The sequence below is a fragment of the Dipodomys spectabilis genome, unplaced genomic scaffold (assembly GCF_019054845.1).
Source record: "Dipodomys spectabilis isolate Male_0828 unplaced genomic scaffold, ASM1905484v1 ptg000003l, whole genome shotgun sequence".
Lineage (NCBI taxonomy): Eukaryota > Metazoa > Chordata > Mammalia > Rodentia > Heteromyidae > Dipodomys > Dipodomys spectabilis.
This window is the reverse complement of record NW_024870680.1, coordinates 13309011-13321022: the sequence shown is the minus strand read 5'-3', so window position 1 is coordinate 13321022 and position 12012 is coordinate 13309011. Positions and strand designations below refer to the sequence as shown.

At 40.3% G+C, this 12012-nt stretch overlaps 1 protein-coding gene across 2 annotated transcripts in view; it reads left to right on the top strand.

Annotated features, from left to right (window-relative positions):
* Nucleotides 1–12012, top strand: part of Uvrag (UV radiation resistance associated) — a 317269-nt gene that overhangs the window by 89188 nt on the left and 216069 nt on the right. For both annotated transcript variants that reach the window (XM_042689000.1, XM_042689006.1), the window contains one exon: nucleotides 10356–10438. In XM_042689000.1, the coding sequence (XP_042544934.1) occupies nucleotides 10356–10438 (83 nt within the window). The remainder of the gene's footprint in view (nucleotides 1–10355; nucleotides 10439–12012) is intronic.

The following is a 12012-nucleotide window of genomic DNA, read 5'->3' as shown; positions in this document are numbered from 1 at the left end:
GCTCTACCACTGAGCCGCCTTCCCAGCCCCACCTGCTTTTTCTTTTTTTTTTTTTTTCAGTCCTGGGGCTTGAACTCTGGGCCTAGTCACTGTCCCTCAGTTCTTGAGCTCACGGTGAGCGCTCTACCACTTGAGCCACAGCACTACTTCCAGTTTTCTGAGTGATTTATTGGAGATAAGAGTCTCACGGTCTTTCCTGCCCAGGCTGGCTTTGAACCATGATCCTCAGATCTCAGCCTCCTGAGTAGCTAGATTACAGGCATGAGCCACTGGCACCTGGATGCTTTTTAAAAATTATTATTATTATTATTTTTTGTAGTATTAGGGTTTGAACTTAGTGCCTTATACTCTTACTTAGATGTTTTGCTCTTTGCTGGTACTCTACCACTTGAACCACTCCTCCAGTTCTGTCTTTTGCTGGCTAATTACAGGTAGAATGTTTTGGACTTTTCTGCTTGGACTGGCTTCAATCCTCCATCCTCCAAATCTTACTCTCCTGAGTAGCTAGGATTACAAACTATGAGCCAACTAGTGTCTGACACTGCCTCACCTCCTTTATTATAAAGCTTTTAGGCATCTGAGCCCATTTTTAAATCCAGAATAAAACTTGAGTTGGTGTAATCTCCTAGGGACAATATTACACCAGATGTGCACAGAGCTTTTAAAAACTGTCACTGATAGTTTCATTTGTGCAGTACCTAAAATGTGTTAGGTATTTCACGTTTCTGTTTAATCTCTGTGACAATTCCATGAGTTAGTTCTCATTTCCTGAATGAAGTACCCTGGAAGAAAACATTTAATTTAATTAAGATTCCAGGTAAAATCACCAGTAAGCAGCAAAACAATAGTTTGTATTCAGGTTTAACACATTTCAAAGCTTTTTTTTTTTTCTCTTTTTCTGGTCCTGGGGTTTGAACTCAGGGCCTGGGCTGTTCGTGGGGTTTGAACTCAGGGCCTGGGTGCTGTTCCTGAGCTGTTTTATTCAAGGCTACACTTGTTCAAAGCTACACTTCTAACTTTGCTTTGGAGATAAGAGGCTCAGGGACTTTTCTGCCTGGGCTAGCTTTGAATAGCAGTCCTCTGAGATTCAGTAGCTAGGATTAAAGGTGTGAGCCACCACACTCCACGAGCTTGTTTTTTTTGTTTTTTATTTTTTTCTTTTCTTTTTAAACCATTGTGCCAACGATAGTTCTGCATTTCTTCCCCCTATTTTTTTTTCTGCCAGTCTTGGGGCTTGAACTCAGAGCCTGGACATTGTCCCCAAGCTGCTTTTGCTCAAGGTTAGCGCTCTACCACTACTTCTGGCATTTTTCTGTTTATGTGGTTCCGAGGAATTGAACCCAGGGCTTCATGCATGCTAGGCAAGCACTCTACCATTAAGCCACATTCCCAGCCCCTTCTTTGGGCTTCTTATAGTGCCCCAGAGTACTGAGTCTCTGTCTTTGCCTTGATACAGAGGTTCCCACTAGCTATGTATTGTAGTAGTCAAGTAAGTGATGCAGGAAAACACTTGGAGCAGTATATAATGTGCCTCAATCTACAACCTTGGGTATTTATTATTGGAGAGGAGGCATGCATGCCCATGAGACCATCAACCCACCCAAATTCACAAAAGTTCCACATATTACTCATTATATTTGGCTTTCCTCTAGCTTCCCCCCCCCCCCCCCCCCTCTCTTGGATCAAATTAACTTTTGACAGATGTTTGGAAAATCATCTTATCCTGTAATTCGTATTTATAAATCCTGTTGCTGCAGTGTGGTCCCCATTCTCTCTCTTCACTGAAGCCAGAAAATAATCTGGGAAAATGCCACATTTCCTGTTATGAGTTTGGAGGTTCTTGTCTTTTTAGCACAAGTTCTGAGCTTTTGAGAGTCTTAATACTGGAAGATTGAAAGCCAAGCATGCTTTTTTCATATGGATGTTTTAGATTCTTCAAAAGTAAACAGAAACAGCTTTAGATTTGTTCTTACCAGGGGATTGGAGTTCAACATTTTGTTATGTTTCAAATTTTGAAAACTCATTCTTACTATTCTCTTTTAGATTAGATTTATAATGAGGACATTCTTGACTTTCATTTTCTCCTGATAAGTCAGTTTCCGTTTAAGCTATTCTTTTTTTGGTGCCAGTCCTGGGGCTTGAACTCAGGGCCTGGGTGCTGTCCTTGAGCTTTTCTGTTCAAGGCTAGTGCTCTGCCACTTGAATCACAGCTCCATCCTGGCTTTTTGGTAGTTAATTGGACATAAGACTCTCATGGATTTTCTTGGTTAGGCTGGCTTTGAACTACACTTCTCAGTTCTCAGCCTCTTAAGTAGCTAGGATTATTCTTTTACAAGCTAAGGACTACTGCCACCAGCTCTTTCTTTCTACTCTTGCCAGTTAGCTTGCTATCACTCTTCCCTTCTCTCTCCTCACTTGTGCTGGCGTCTCTCACATTCAGCAATTTGCACCACCCTCTCGCCCCACCCCCCCTACACACAATTGGCATAGTGAATTCTTTTCTATGAGTGAATGAAGTCTACTAGGATCATATTATCCTTATCAGGGCTCTGTTGTAAAAGAGATTTCCCTTTCTGTCTTTCTGTTATGGCATGGCAATTGAAGTTCCTGAGTCACATCATCCTTGGGAGTGTGTGATTATAATTGTGATTGCCCACTGACCTGCGAACAAGCACCTTTTCTTTCCTGTTGATTCGAGTTTCAACAAAAGGAACTAATTTTAGCTTTCAGATCCTTACATTTTTGCTTCATTGCCGTCTTTCTATTGCTCACTGCTTCTCACTGTTTGGGAAGAGGAAAAGCAAGTCTGCAATTGTGGCCAAGTGAAGGGAATGCTCTTATTGAGCTCGGCGTGTAGGAAGAGGTCTCACCTTCTCTCTTTAACAGCTCAGCATCTGGGCTTCATCAGAACTCAGGCTCAGCGTGTCCAAGGCCCGCTGATGCTTAGCAGAGATACTTGCACGGTTTTCTCAGTTTAAACTTGGCTAACACTTAAAAGTGTATTAATGTCTAGGAATATACTGGCTCACAGGCTGGCTGTTGATTCATCAGGTAGCTATTTTAGGAGTTGTCATACAAATAAATACTTTGTTTTTAAAAAAAATACATTCATTGCATCTGAAAATGTGCACAGGTAGAAGAATGAGCCATTGTTTTGTTTTGTTTTCCTTACCCATCCTGACTTGTTATTGTCTCTGATAAAGTGGAGAATGGTTTTATGCAGAAGCTCACTTTGCATGTATGTAAAGCTCACTTACAATTTGAGGCATAGAGCACTATGGGAAATGTTGGGACTGCTTTCAGTGGATCCCTTGAACTAGTTCTCCCAGCTTTGCTTGGGCCCTTTCCCTTCTCCTTCCAACATTGTACTTAGATATTTTATATCTCTCCTTAGTCTACATTTCCAGTGCAGAGTTCTATACAGTTGGACATAGGATGAGTGCCTGGGCTCAGAGTCTCCTGCATTCATGGGTGCAGGCTGAACCTAATTCTCTTCTCAGAATGCTTTCTCCAATTGTGTGCCTTTCTTTAGTCAAGGTTTCCAGTTTCCATCTTCCTTTTCAAGTCAGCTCAGACGAGTCATCCTGGATCTTTTTTTCTCTTGAAATTGCTACTGATAGTGGCTGCCATGTAACCACTTCATTACTGGGTTTTGACATTTCTAAAATGTTAATAATATTCCTTCTTTTCTTCAAATCAGTAACATTTACCCTTAGTAATTAATGGTGTGCAATCTTTCTATAATCTTGACTCCTTATGTTTAAACAGCACATCCTTAATATTTTCTTATGCTAAAATATGTCCTTATCAGCCTTAGCATAGACACATTTCCATAGAAAGGCTTTTTAAAAATCCTGTGACATATATCCTATGTTCCTATGTTAGAGGTGTCTCTTTCATGCTCCAATAATACCTGGAATTACATTTCCCTTATCTTCATCTTATTTATCCCATCAGAATCTTCATTCTGATTTCCCATTTGCTCCCCTCTCTTTCCTATGCTGTGTGAAGGTAGGGAGAGTGTTTGTCTTTACTAGAATTTACCCCTGTTGCTTAACGCTATGCCTGCCATATAGCAATAACTCAGTAAATAGCTGTTGAATGAGTGCATGAAGTTTCTATAGCAGTGGATCAATGAAAGTTCTATTGGGATATTCCACTGACTTGTCATCTTAGTATATAGCCTACTGCTTAAAAATTCTAATTCTTACTGTCTCTGGTTTCTGACCATTTCTGCACAGACAGCTGTTGTTTTTGAATTATTATGCTGATTGTTTTCTTGTCTAGTTTCCCATATCTTTATTCCATTTATCAAGTCAGTTATTAATTACTTTTTTCTTTAATCCATTTTGTTCAGTTAGCTACTAAACTCATTGAGTCCTTCTTTGAAATAACTGGTATCTTCAGCTATTTTTCCATCTCAATCATCATAATCCAAGCTCAGACCAGTATCCCCAAAGGGCTGGATTACTGTAGTAGTTTTCTGGCAGGACTGTGGACTCTGGTCTGTTTGCATCTGTTCTGTCTTGCTCACTACTGCTTGATAAATCTTGTTAAAGCATACTTTCATTTATTCCTTTTCTTTTAAAACTGTGTAGAGTATATCTCACACCTGTAATGCTAGCCACTTGGGAGGCAGAGATCAGGAGGATTGTAGTTCAAGGCCAGCCTGGCAAAAACAGCCGTTAGTGAGACTCCCATCTGGGGTGCCTATCACCCCAGCTATGTGCTAAGCATAAATAAGAGGATTGTAGTTCAGTTTAGCCTGAGCAAAAAGTGAGATCCTATTAAGAAAATAATGGTACCGAAAAGGGTGAGAGGCTTAAGTAGTAGAGTGTCAGCCCAGCAAGCATAAGACACTGAGTTCAAATCTTAGTACTATATAAAAATTGTGTAAATTGCCAGTGTCTGCTAAATGTCTCCAAATCTTTTCTGTTAGCCCAGATGAGTTCACTGTATAGTACTTTTGCTTCTATTGTCTGCTTCTCCCTTTTCCCTTTTCATTACCATTGCTATCCTTGAAGTTTAAGCTCTCAGTCTGTCTACTATGTGGGGAATTTTTGTAATAGCCAGCTAACTGGTATTTGGGCATTGTGCCTCCTCCAATTAATCATATCTGTCATTACCAAAGTAACCTTCTTTGAACAGCCCTGATCATTACCATACAGAGTCAGAAACCCTTCATGAGTCTTTGTTGCTGTAAGTTGTCTTCACCCTTCAGCATGGTATTTGGGCTGTCTCTGCATGGGACCTCCCAGACTACTTCTTCAGCTCCATCTCCCTCTCTTTTCCAGTTCCAGGCTCCAAATGCTTTCTGTATCATTGAGGCTGAACAAATTGGATCACTATTTAATTTTCTCTGAATGCAGCTGTGTTTCTCACTGTCATGCTTTGGCTAAAGGTGTTCAGTTTGTGTGGGGCTTTCCTGCCCAGTCATCCAGCCTTTCAGTGCTACTTAATCCATCCCAGTACTGCCACAAGCCTTTCACATCGCTTTCCCATAGCTTCTTTCTAAAAACACTTCTTATGACACTTGTACATTGTTTGCTTCACTTGGAACCTTCACTGGGTTGTGTGCTTGATGGGGGTGGTGAGGAGCTGTTGCCTAACATCTTCTATGGGTTAAGTCTGCAATGAACACTGCAGTGAATATGTGTGTGTAATACTATGGGTTTCACAATTGATTCTCCTATTAAGTTATTTCCATATAACTTTGATAGTTTAGAATTGTGACCGTTGGATTAGCTAAAAACCCTCAAAATGGACTGACAGGACCATGGTTTTGAAGGTGACTTGGTGAGCTAGTACAGGGGTAAACAAACCAAAGGCTGACATGTACTTTTATATGACCTGCAATCCAAGAGTGGGTTTTATGTTTTAAAAGAAATGGAAAGAAAAAACACTATGTCACAGAGGTGACATAGCCCACAAAGCCAAAAATACTATCTGTCCCTTTATGGAAATAGTTTCCTGGCCTCTGATCTTGAAATACACCTGATTTGTCTGGAATTACTGTGCTTGTTGTAGCTGGGAAATTATCTGTTTCCCTAAACCATTTAACAGGCTCTAACTAGACAGGCGACTCTTCTCTTCCTTCAAAAAGAATTGTCAGGCCCGAGTTTCAGAGGAGTTTGAGTGACAAGTGAGCCCTTTCTGGGCTCTTTGGCCCTTGTTGTATCTCACACAGATAACCAGATACAAATGAGTTGTTTCTTTCCATTATAATCCTTTGCCAGAGCTCTGTCAGGATGACATATCTGGTCCTCAGATGTCGTTCAGGACAAGGCACTTAGCATATTTCAAGAATGTTAATTGCTAAGTGAGGCTTTAATACTGTCCTTAAGTTGCCCTAAGTGTACATGGCCTCAGAATTTTACAATTGTGGAAAGGTCTACAAGATCATCAAGTATAGTGTGGCCATTGAAATCACAGGCAAGGAGCCAGACTGCATGGCTCTCCCACTAATCCACCTTGTCTCAGTTTCCTTACCTTGAAAGTGGGGCTAATAATAGGACCTGTTTCACAGGCTTCAGGAGCATTCAGCCCTGGAACAGAGGAACATCAGACTGGTAACTTGGGGAGCACAGTACTGCCTACAATGCTGGAGATGCTCAGAAACTCTGCTGTTTGTTGTTAGTGTTTGTCTTGGTAGTAGCATCAGTTTATTCTTTAAGAAATGGAGAGCAAAAGGGTTATGGGCTGCTCCTTAGGAAAGGGACAGATTGTGTATATTCGAGCCTGATTCTAGACTTGCAGTTGAATGTTCCTTCCCTGTTCTCTTGGGTTGCTTTTAGTTGTACTAATAGAGTTGGGTGTTCATTTGTTTTTTAATAGAAAGAAATGTTCGGTAACTTTTTGCATGAAACTTACTTTGTATGAAACAAACAAAAAAAAACGCAGTAGAAAACCACTGATCAATTTTCCTGAGAATCTTTATTTTTGTTTTGTTTGTTAGTAATGAGTTTTGAACTTGAGGCCTTGAGCTCTTGGTTGGTTTTCTTGCTCCCAACTAATGCTCTACCACTTGAGTCACACCCTAATCTGGAATTTTGCTGGTTATTTTGGAGGTGACGTTTCAGGGACTTTTCCTCCTTGTTGTCTTTGATCCTCTAGATTGTAGTTTTCTGACTAGCTGGCTAGGATTATGGGCTTGAGCTACTGGATCCTGGCTCTCCTGAGGATCTTGAATGTACTTCTACTGTCTTATTTATATTTTGTAGACACTTAGCAGAATTGCCCTCAGAATTTATAGATTATTTCATGGCCATCTCCTTTAATTGGGGGTGAAATTCATGTTATATAAATGTACCATTAGTGTATTCATGTTACATTTATGTAACATAAGTGCTGTTCAGTGCCATGGGGTCCATTCACAATATTGTACAAGCATCCGCCTACCATGTTTTAAAACATAATCATTACCCTAAACAAAACTTTGTACCATTCATTAATCACTCCGTCTTGCCTTCGAATAACCCCTTGGGAAACATCAATCTCTTTTTTTTCTTTGCCAGTCCTGGGATTTGAACTCAGGGCCTAGGCCCTGTTCCTGAGCTAGCATTCTACCACTTGAGCCACAGCACCACTGCTTTGTCTGAGTGGTTTATTAGAGATAAGAGTCTCATGTACTTTCCTTCCTCGGGATGGCTTCGAACTGCCATCCTCAGATCTCAGCTTCCTGACTAGGTAGGATTACAGGCATGAGCCACTAGTGCCTGGCCAATCAATCTTCTTTCTATCTCTAGAGGTTTACATATTCTACGTAGTTCACATAAATGGAATCATACAATAAATGGCCTTTTTTGTCTTCTCACATTTAGCATATGTGGCTTTTTATCATTATTTCATTCCTTTTTAGGACTATTATTCCAGTGTGTGTTTATACTGTAGTTTTCCCATTTATCCATTGATAAACAGTTGAGTTGTTCTTCTTTTTGGCTTGAATGTCTGTTTTCAGTTTTTTTAGGTATAAAATTTCTGTGTGACATTACAATTTTATGTTTTGACTTTTTAAGGAATTGTTAAACAGTGATTTATCATTTCACATTTTAATGGTAATATATGAGAGTTCTAATTTTTCCTCTTCTTTGCCAACATGTGTTTCTGTTTAGTATTATTACTGTTTTTATTATAGCCATAGTAAATATAGTGACATAAAACAATATTTCATTGTAGTTTGATTTACATTTCTCTAGTGACTTGTGATGAGTATCTTTTTGTGTGCTTTCTGGCCACTGGTATATTGTTTTTGGAGAAACGTCTCTTCCTATTCTTTGCCAATTTTAAAATTAGGTTGTCTTAGTGAGATGCTGGTGGCTTATACCTGTATTTCTAGCTACATAGATATGGAGATCATGGTTCAAAGCCAGTCTAGGCAGACAAATCTGAGAGACTCTATTTCCAATTAACCAACAAAATTCCAGAAGTGGAGGTGTGGTTCAAGTAGGGGAGTACCAGTTTTTAGCAAAAAAGATAAGGGAGAGTGTGAGGCCCTGAGTTCAAATCTTAGTACTCGCATGTGTGTACACATACACACACACATACACACACACACACACACACACACACACACACACACACACAAAGTGGGGTGTTTTTTTGGGGGGAGGGGGTTAAACTTGATGCCTCATCCTTGCTGAGCAGGTACCTTACTACATGAGCAATGCCCTCAGAAAGTTGTTTTCTTTTTGATTGTTAAGTTGTAAGAGTAGAGTACTTTATGTGTTTTTAATATTTGTATTGGTCAGATATATGATTTGTGAAATTTTAGTGATATCCAACTTAATAATGTGTTGCTCATGCCTTGGGTGTCATAGCTAAGAATCCCCTTGGAATTTGAGGATATATAGTTTACTCCTGTATTTTTTTCTACTAGTTTTTTGTTTGTTTCTTTCTTTTATTATGTTCATCAGTCTGGCTCGAGCTCTTTCTGTAGCCTAGGTTTGTCTTGATCTTCTGATGCCCCTACTTCAGTTTCCTAAGTGCTGGGAGGCATATCCATATACTACCACCTCCCATGAGCTTTTAAGCTTTATAGGTATTTAATTTCTTTTGAGATATTTTTATTATATGTTGTTAGACAAGAGTTGTGTTTTCTTCCCTTTGCCCCTTTGTCCCTCTGTGTTTGGTTGTTGTTTTATATTTCTGAGTGACACTTAGATTTCCTTTTCCTCAAGACAAAGTTACAAATAATGAGAAGTATAGTTGAAATATTAATACTCTTCAGTCACATAATGTGTTAAAAAAGACTTCGTTGGTCAGCTGTGCACCAGTGGCTCACCCTTGTAATCCTAGCTATGCAGGAGGCGGAGTCCTAAGGATCATGGTTCAAAGCCAGCCAGGACAGGAAAAGTCCTTGAGACTCTTATCTCCAGTTAATCACCAGAAAACTGGAAATGGTGCTGTGGCTCAAGTGGTAGAGTGCTTGCCCTGAGATGAAGAGCTCAGGGACCGGACCAAGGCCCAGAGTTCAAGCCCCATGCATGACCAACACACACACACACACACACACACACACACACACACACACACACACACACACACACACACACACACACACACACACACACCCCCCACACACACACACACACACACACACACACACACTGCTTGCCTTGAGATGAAGAGCTGAGGGACAATGCCCAGGCCCAGAGTTCAAGCCCCATGACCAACACACACACACACACACACACACACAGATTTCTTACGTTTTCCTGGAGAGTTCACTGCAATTTATAGTGTGAAGCATTGTTTCTGTGTGAAAATGTGAGAAAATTGTTTCTGTGGGAAAATGTGAGAAAAAGCTGTGCCTCTAACTCTTTTGTGTGTATGTGTGTGTGGGTTGCCATCCTCCTGCTTGTGCTTCCTCATATTGCTGAGGATGACAGGAGTGCACTACTGTGCTCAACCATGTGGGTTTAGATGAAGCCTCAAAAACTTATGTTCAGTCTAGTCTGGAACCATGATCCTTTGATTGTCACCTCCCAAGTGTCTAGGATTACAGGCTTGAGCCACCATGCCTACCATGCCTAAGTGAAAAAAAATTATATATGCGTGCCTCAGTCCTCGGGCTTGAACTCAGGGCCTGGGCTCACCTGAGCTTTTGTGTTCAAGGCTTGCACTTGAGCCACAGCTCCATTTCTGGCTTTTTTGTAGTTTATTGGCTGGTGATAAGTCTCACAGACTTTCTTGCCTAGTCTGACTTGGAACTGCTCCTGAGACCTCAGTCTCCTGAATAGTTAGGATTACAGGCATGATCCTAGCTTAAGTGATACTTTTTAAAGGCAAAATATGACTAATGTATGCACAATATTATTTTTTTTTCAACGATTGCTTTCTTGATCAATGTCTTTCAGGGTTATTCAAATGCTCAGAAGAATATTCTTCAGGTGGATCAGAACTGTGTTCGCAATTCTTATGATGTCTTTTCTTTGCTACGGTAAGAAATTTCTTAGTCTTCCTGAATTAAAAAAAAATTTTATTGTCAAGGTGATGTACAGAAGGGTTTTAGTTATATAAATAAGGTAGTAATTACATATCTTGTCTAACTTATTATCCCTTCCCTAATTTTTCTCCTCTTTCCCATCCTCCCTCCAATCTCCCTCCATCCCAAAGTTATACAGTTCATTTCCAACCTATTCTCTTGGTTCCATACTTGTCCTTTTCTCACCATTTTGTTGTTCCCCTTCCCTTCCCTAGTTCAGATAAATGTATATACAGTACTCAGGGTACCAAAATTGAATGCAGTGACAACAGGGGATAGACCATAGGGGGAAAACACAAAAGAAAAAAGAAATCATTTAGTATATTGAGAACAACAACAACAAAGAAAAACCTCTGTGTCCATGTCTTGGAGTTCATTTCATTTAGCATCATCTTATATGGTCATATGTACATAGTTATTCAGCTATTCTGCTCATCTGCTTTATCCTAGATGTATACTAATTATTACCTATGTTTCTTTGGGTCTGGCTTACTTCATTTAATATGATTTTTTTCCAAGTCCTTGGAATTCAATGCTTCCATCAGAAAGAGTGACACTTCCATTTGTAAGGAAATGGAAGGACTTGGAAAAAATCATATTAAGTCTTTTTGAGTTTTAAAGACCCTTGCTTATTATGTTTGTGACATTTCATTGCAAAAAATTGTATAGGAGCACTGGGAGCTGTTACCCAGTCTTAATATTTCTTTTCTTTTCTCTTCTCTTCTCTTCTTTGCTTTTCTTTTTTTTGTCGGTTGTGGGCTTGAACTCTGGACCTGGGCTCTGTCCCTCAGCTCTTCAGCTCAAGGTTAGTGCTCTACCACTTGAGCCACAGTGTCACTTCTGGTATTCTGGTAGTTAATTGGAGATAAGAATCTCACAGTCGGGGCTGGGAAGGTGGCTCAGTGGTAGAGTGCTTGCTTTGCATGCATGAGGCCCTGGGTTCCATTCCTCAGCACCACATAAGCAAAAAGAAAAAAGCCAGAAGTGGCGCTGTGGCTCAAGTGGTAGAGCGCTAGCCTTGAGCTGAAGAGCTGAGGGACAGCGCCCAGGCCCAGAATTCAGGCCCCACGACTGGAACACCCCCCCCCCCCCCCAAAAAAAAAAAAAAAAAAAGAAACTCAGGCTTTCCCGCCCGAGCTGGCTTTGAACGGTGATCCTCAGATCTCAGCCTCCTGAGTTAGCTAGCATTATAGGCGTGAGCCACCAGCGCCTGGCAGGCTTAACATTTTCTCGTGAAAGTTTCATAATTTTTTAGCTGTAGTGATTTATCTCTTTCACAAAAGCTTTGAAAAGATATTTCCTTTCCTTAAACAGAGAGAGAGAGGTGTTTTCAGTCAGTGGTTTTTTTTTTCTTTCCTCCTTCTCTTCCTCCTTCTCCTTCTCGTCCTCCTTTTTAATTTTTTTTCTTCCAGTATTGGGACTTGAACTTTTAGTTCCATAGAATGTACATAGGGCTCTTGACAGCATTCTCCTTCTCTTCTCCTCTTCATTTGTTCACCCCTTTCTCCTTGTTGCACCCCTTTTGAGTG